The sequence below is a fragment of the Octodon degus genome, unplaced genomic scaffold, assembly GCF_000260255.1.
Source record: "Octodon degus isolate 3935 unplaced genomic scaffold, OctDeg1.0 scaffold00048, whole genome shotgun sequence".
NCBI lineage: Eukaryota > Metazoa > Chordata > Mammalia > Rodentia > Octodontidae > Octodon > Octodon degus.
The window spans coordinates 8,806,696-8,813,771 of NW_004524624.1; the positions used below are offsets into that span (position 1 = coordinate 8,806,696).

Genomic DNA, 7,076 nt, shown 5'->3' on the forward strand with positions numbered 1-7,076 from the left:
AATATTTTGCTGAGTTAACACACCTATAATATTCAAATGACAGAATTTAAAAAAGGGGATACAAATGAATGTTCATTTTGTATCTGTATATTCAAAATGGTTAGGATAGATATACAGTTACATTCTCTTAATGAATAGAGGGATTTGTTCTAATAATATTTGTAAATAGGATGTAATGTCTGCATCTTGTACAGCAAATAACCACTAGGAAAAGAGTATGTAATGTGTTAATTATTGAAACTGTCCTACCAATTTGGTTTGAAACTGTCTCATTGCTATTTGTTTCTCAATAAAATTATGGAAAATAAATAAATAAATCGATCTTTAGCAAAAAAAAAAGATATTGGGGTAAATTCATGCTTCCTAAAAAATAAATTTTAGAAACAATGGAGTTTAATATATATTTATTGAGGGAAAGAAAGCTTTATTCTGAGAGAGAATCAGAAGGGGTCCCAAATGGGTTGCCGAAGAACCTACTTTTTCTAGGGATTTTTATAAAGCAAAATCACAAAGTGAGGCAGGTCTAAGGTTGGAAACATGGGAAATCCCAAGGAGGTGGTCAGGAGGTGGGACAAACTATGGTCAACCAATAAGATTACAAGCTTAATTGCTCAGGTAAAATTGATTAAATCAGGATCAAATGGGAAAGCGAGTCACACAGCAAACAGATGTGAACTCAGAACAGGGGCTTACAGAACAGAATATCCATTACACAGCAGAATATCAATCCCTGGTGTTTATCTTTAGGAGATGTGTGGGTGTATTTGTCTTTCATCTTGAAGTCTGGCCCACAGCTGGAGGTGTCTGTCTCGCCCACAGTTGTAAGGAATCTGGTCTACCATAAGGGCCCAGCCCTGTCTGACTGCCTATAATATTTCAGTTTAACTCAGTTGCCTAAAACACTTCTTGCCACCTTGGAGCAGTTCTGGAAGGCCTCCTACATAAGTCTTTAATTTCACTGTTCTGGCTGCATCAACATCTTGAACTGATTCAAAACGTTTATCTTTCATGACCCTTTTAGCTTTGAGGAAGACCCAGAAGTTGCATGATGCCAGATGCTGCATCCTATGAATAAATTGGATGAGGAGCCAGGGGTGGTACAGCACCCCTGTAATCCCAACACTCAGGAAGCTGAGGCAGGATTATGGCAAATTCTAAAACAGCCTAGGCTATATGTGTGAATTCAGACCAGCCTAAACTACACAGTGAAACCCTGTCTCAAAAAACAGACCAAGCACTTCCCTGGCAAGCGCAAGGATTTTAGTTCAATCCCGGGTTCGGGGGGTGTGGGGGGTGGGGGTGGGTGAAGAAGACCAAGATGGCACCAAAGACGAAGAAGGAAGCCCCTGTCCCTCCCACAGCTGAAACCAAAGCAAAAGCTCTGAAGGCCAAGAAGACTGCCCTGAAAGGCATCCACAGCCACAAAAAGAATATATGAACATCACGTACCTTCCGCTGTCCCACAACATTGCAGCTCCAGAGGAAATGGAGTGGCAAATACCCTTGAAAGAGTACCTCCAGGAGAAACAAGCTTGACCACTATGCCATCATCAAGGTCCCCGTGCCTACCGAGTCAGCCATGAAAAAAATGGAGGACAACACCACACTGGTGTTCGTTGTGGATGTCAAAGCCGATAAGCACCAGATCAAACAAGCTGTGAAGGGCCAGCGGCCAACTAGCTCAGCGGAGTAAATCACCTGCTTAGGTGGATGCAGGGACGGGAGTTCATCCCCAGACCTGCAGTGCCGGCCCCGCCCCCGAGGCTCGTTGAGATGATGATTGAGACTGGGCATAGGGGCGCGCAGGATCTACGCAGTGAGACCCTGAACAGAACGCATATGTTCCACTGGTTCCTTATTATAATACATTGGATGTTACCAACAAAATTAGGATCATCTAAAATGAGTCCAACAAACTTATAAAAAGGAAAGTCAAAACTTCAGAAAAATAAAATACATTTATCCTCAAAATAAAATAAAATAAACTGAATCCTGCTGGTAAATTCTAAACACATACATTTTTCCCCATTTAAAAAAAAAAAATGGCTGGGGAGATAGCTCAGTAGAATAGGTGCTTGCCTTGCACACACAGGGTCCTGAATTCAATGGGCCGGGGGAGAGACTGGGGAGATGTCTCAGTGGAATAAGCGCTTCCTTGGCAAGTGCAAGGGCCTGAGTTGAATCCCCAGTTCCGCAAAAAGAAAAAAAATGTTTAAAAAAATATATATGAGCACAAACCTGAAGGCTGAGGCAGCAGTATCACCCTGAGTTCAAGGCCGACCTGTGCTACCTAGTGAGATTCTGTATTAAAAAGAAAATTTACGATGCGCTACATTTTACAAGCCAGCCACAGTCGCCATACTTTTGATCAAAATTCATAGACAATCAGGAAACAGGTTTTTAAGTACTGGTTCCAAAGGGGTGAGAACCATGATCCAGGTGTGTTCAAAGCAAGGTTACTTTGAGAAGGTTGAGGGCAATGTGTCTTTTACCTTAGTGAATATTCTTACATTAAACATTTACCATACTTTTTGGCCACCCCTGTTGCATGGGAAGACCTCGGGGGCCCGGACAGATTGCCCGCAGATCGCTTCGCAAAACTTTTAACTAGGGGGCTTAAAGGCTTCAAAGTTCACAGGATGAGGAAAGCGAGTGAAAAATCGGTTCCCTCCCGGAAAGCATGAAGGCGGAGCAGTGCACAGGCCGCGGGCGGGGTGGGCTGAGTCAGGCTTGAGCAAGCCGGGCGGGGCGGGGGCGGGCGCGGCGGGGCGCGGCGGGGCGGGCAGGGCAGGGCAGGGCCAGCGCCGCGGACTCAGCTCGGAACGGCCTCGGCACCCCAACCGCTCTGCTCCACTCCGCTCTGCTCCGCTCCGATCCATCGGTAAGGCCGGCTTCCCAACTTTCCTTCCAGGCTCAGTTAGGCGGGGAGGGCGGCGGGCTGCGCGCCAGGCTTTATCGCTGAGCCCTCGTGGATGTGGCAGGATACAGGCCAGGAAAAGGCAATTAGAGGAGCGAGGGCAGGAGAGTAATAAGACCTGTAGCTGCAGCCTGGGGCGGCCGCCGGGTTCTTCTGCGTTCCTGCTCTAGATTGGAGGAGCCGGGGCAGGGCGGGGTCCCGCTGCGTCCCCCAAGGCCCCTGCTGCGCCCCCGGGCCCCACTGCGCCCCTCGGTACCCTCTGTGTTCCCCGGGCCCCTCTGCACCCCCAGATCCCTCTGCTGCGCCCCCCATCGCTGCTGCGCCCCTCGTTCCCCTCCGCGCCTCCCTCCCTGATCCCTTCTGTGCCTCTCGATCCCCGTTGCGCCCCTCGGTCCTCTCTACGTCCCTTTGGTTCCCTCTGCTCCCCCTCACCACCGGGTCCGGGAGGAAAGCTAAGCCAGAGCCGCTCTGGAGGGAGGGTTCGGAGGTGGAGCTGTACAATCAGGAAGAGAACTTTTCCGACTTGGTCGCCTGCGTCCTAGGGGAAATCAGAGTTTCAGTAAGCGACAGGCAAAAGGCCAAGACACTGAGCCGAAGCCAAGGGCTGTGGCCTCGCAGGAGGATCCAGGCCTCGCCGCCCCCTCCTCTTCCTGTTCCCCGCCATCCTGCGAGGTGCTCGCTGCGTGGCCTGCTTTTGTCCCCCACGACTTGGCAAGGCCCACGTCAGCTCTTTCTACTTTTCCACTCATTCATCTCCTCCTTGGTCTCTCTTCAGTAAACGGGGGCCGGATCGGGTTTCTGGTTCCGCAGGGCTTAGGGTGTCTTTTCCAAAAGACAATCAAAAGAGGAAGAATACTTTGTGGAAATTATGTGAATACCGAACCTCTGCGTGCATAAAGTTTTGTAGGCGCTGCCACACCCATTGGTGTCTGTAGCGTCCACACTTGTGCCTGCCGCAAAAGCAGAGTGACAAGGGACACATGGGCCTCAGTGGTCTAAAATGTTCACCAGCTGTCTTATTTGTTGGGGGAGGAGCCGCTCGTCAACCCCCGCGTTAGTGTATCAGTCTACCACCCTCCACATTTTTCTCTCTTCCCATCGGAAAAGAGTCAGGGTCGTGAAGTACCTTAAAGGAATGTCGGGCGTGGCACCAGCCTGCCATGAGGAAATTAGATGACTGCCCTAAGGGGGGGTGGGGGGTGTTAAAAGTGAGGGTGATTTTTTTTTTAAGTGCCTTTTAAAAATTCTTCCCCAGTATCTGTTTCTCACACTTTCTCCTTGCAGTCAAAGTCCCCAAGTAAGCTACTTGGGCGGAGGGTGTTGGTTCTCCTTTGCTTCCATCACTGTCCCACCAAGGAAAAGCCTTCCCTGCTCTGGGCCTCCTCGGTCCCATCTCCAAAGTCCCCGTGAACGCTATCAATTCTATAATTCCATTTCTGTAATTTGATCTCTGTGTTCCTTTTGCTTCAGAGAATTACTTCAGGGGCAGGAAGTGCAGGGAGGTTAAAATTTACTCGTTGGGTCAGAAAGCAATATTTTTCAAAAGAAAACTATAGTTAAATTACAGTCAACAGGGGAGGGTCGGGGTGCTGGAGAGGGGTCTTGAAAACTGCAACATAAAAGTGCTCTGAATTCTGTACATAAAGGTGACCGAAGCATCTGTCAGTGTAGAAGGCCACAGAGCCAGGCCTGTCTGCTAGAGCCTTTCCCTCTAGTGAGCTCTCCCTGCCAACCTTCCCGTCAGCCCACAGCTAGCAGGACTGTGAGATTTTGGTTCCTGATAAGCAGAGCTGTTGTGCAAACATGTCTGTTCCTAGGCTGTGGTATTTTGGGTTTCCTCCAAGCCCTACCAACATTTCTCTTAAGTTCCTTTTGTGAGAGAGGACACTCCCTAACATTGTGGTTGTTGGGAAAGGCTGTACCTCTAGGAGGTTCAGGGCTGGAAATGCTCCAAGATCCCAGGGGCAGCAGCGTCTAGCAAGGCTGGTAAAGCAGCTAGAGGAAAAGAAGGGGAGAGGCCAACCTAGGGCAGGAGGCCAGAGCTGAGCAGGTCAGTCCTTAGCACATGGTAACTACAGGGCCCAAAAGCCTTTGACTCTGGGTTCAGGAAGTCTACCCCAAAGGCAAATTAAAGGGTAATGCTGAGTTGCCAACGTTGCTGTCCAAACGAATCATTGTTAATACCTAGAGGAAAAACCTCAGAGAAAGGGTGTGGCCCCAGGTTCCCAGGAAGCCTGAGCTGCTACTCTTATCCACCAGGGGGAGCTCATCAATTCACGTCTGGGCCTCAGCCCGACAGAGCCGCCCTGCAGCAGCATTCCCCCGGGAGGAGCAGAGACCAGCACAGGGTGAGAACCTCCTGGTACCACCACAGCTCTGGTTCCTCTTGCAATGAGAACTTCCACTTGCCATTCCCCTGAAAATTAAGCAACTCGTGGAAGTGGAAGGACAAAGGCCAAGGTCTGCAGAAAGGGTCCTGGAGGCCACATCCTCTGGATGGTGCTGCCACGTTGGTTTCCTTCGCGTGCCTCAGTGGGTTCACAGTAAAATCAATGGTTCCAGGCTCTTAAATAATGGAATCTACTTCTGAAAACCTAAAACTAAAAAAAAAAGAAAGAAAGAAAAGAAAACCTAAAACTTTCTGTGACTTCGTATGGTTGTCTTGGTCCCCTGAGGTCCTTTTTTTTTTTAAAAAAAAAGCTTTATTTTATTTATGTGTGTGTGTGGCCAGCTCAGCCCACCAGGGGGCGGGGCTAGCTGGCATGTGGTGCTGGGGGATCGAACCGCTGTCCCTGTGCTTTACCAAGCTTGTTCCAAGTAGGTGCTTTAGACCACTGAGCCATCTCTCCAGCCCCCCTGAGGTCCTTGAAAGATGACCTTTCCGCGTGGATCCAAAAATGAGATGAGCCCTCCCGGCACGTTTGCAGTATCCATCCTTCTGTTTCTAGTCCCTGTCTGAGCTCTGCCTTTTTTTGTTTCCTCCAAAGACAAAAATGTCCAGCCCTACAGAGACTGAGCGGTGCATCGAGTCCCTGATTGCTGTTTTCCAGAAGTATGCTGGAAAGGATGGAAACAGCGTCACACTCTCCAAGACAGAGTTCTTGACGTTCATGAATAAAGAACTGGGCGCTTTCACAAAGGTACGGCTCTGTCTCCACACCCCGGACTGCCCACAGCATGAATAAGGCCGTGGCAGAATGGCAGGGAATGGGGTCTCCCCAGCAGTGACTTCCACACCCAGCCCTCTTCAGACCCCTCCAAGGCCCAAGGCCGCCGTGTGGCAGCCGCGCTGAGCCTGGCGGGGTGAGCAGTGCATCTCAAGTAAAGCGTCTTTTGTCTGGAGTAAGATGTATTTTAAAGCTCCTAGTATGCAAACTGCCTAACGTGGAGGATAGTGACTTATTTTCTTCACCTATGGGGAGAGGTACATGACATGGTAGATAGCACAGCAGCAGATAGTTATTTTCAAAGTATATTCCTCCACCCCAAAAGCTCTAGGGCAGTCCTGCGGCTTAGGCCTTCTGCAGTGGGACAGTAGTCTATACCTGCACTGTCCAGCAGGGTAGGCACCATCCCCAGTCACACCAACCATTCAGCCTACTGAGCACATGGCCCAGGGCTGGTACTGTGTATGGGACTAGCTAAGTTACCCACATGTCTCCATTGGCCATCAGAGGGTGCTTGTGTTGGGGGCTCAGAGAAGCGGAAGATGCAGCTAATTGGGCAGGGCCTCTCCCTCTTTCTACCAGAAATCACTCCACTTGTATATGTTTTACCCATTGGAAATACATGTGGCACCCAAAAAACACATTCCACTGATTTTGTGAACTTGAATAATACCCAGTGTCACAGAAAGAACCCTACACCAGCAGCAGGAAAGCCTGGACTTTATCCCATTTCTGGCTCTAAGGCAGGAACCTCTCCTCTTTGAGACTATTTTCAAATGTGAAAAATAGGAATATTAATAAGCCCCTTCCTGTGCCTCACTGCAGTGAGAATAAGGGTGGCAGCATATTTCAAAGTACCCTAGAAGCGTGATTTGAAGCTCTTATTGTTATCTTTGCAGAACCAGAAGGACCCTGGTGTTCTTGACCGCATGATGAAGAAGCTGGACCTCAACAGTGATGGGCAGCTAGATTTCCAAGAATTTCTTAACCTT

The 7,076-nt window shown here is 49.2% G+C and overlaps 1 protein-coding gene across 1 annotated transcript in view; it reads left to right on the forward strand.

The window, feature by feature from the left end:
- The first annotated feature begins 2,775 nt into the window (after positions 1-2,775).
- S100a11 (S100 calcium binding protein A11) overlaps positions 2,776-7,076 on the forward strand; it is a 4,644-nt gene continuing 343 nt past the window's right edge. The window contains exons 1-4 of the mRNA XM_023716388.1: positions 2,776-2,881; positions 5,177-5,265; positions 5,905-6,057; positions 6,984-7,072. Coding sequence (XP_023572156.1) covers positions 5,911-6,057; positions 6,984-7,072 — 236 coding nt within the window. The 5' untranslated portion in view covers positions 2,776-2,881; positions 5,177-5,265; positions 5,905-5,910. The remainder of the gene's footprint in view (positions 2,882-5,176; positions 5,266-5,904; positions 6,058-6,983; positions 7,073-7,076) is intronic.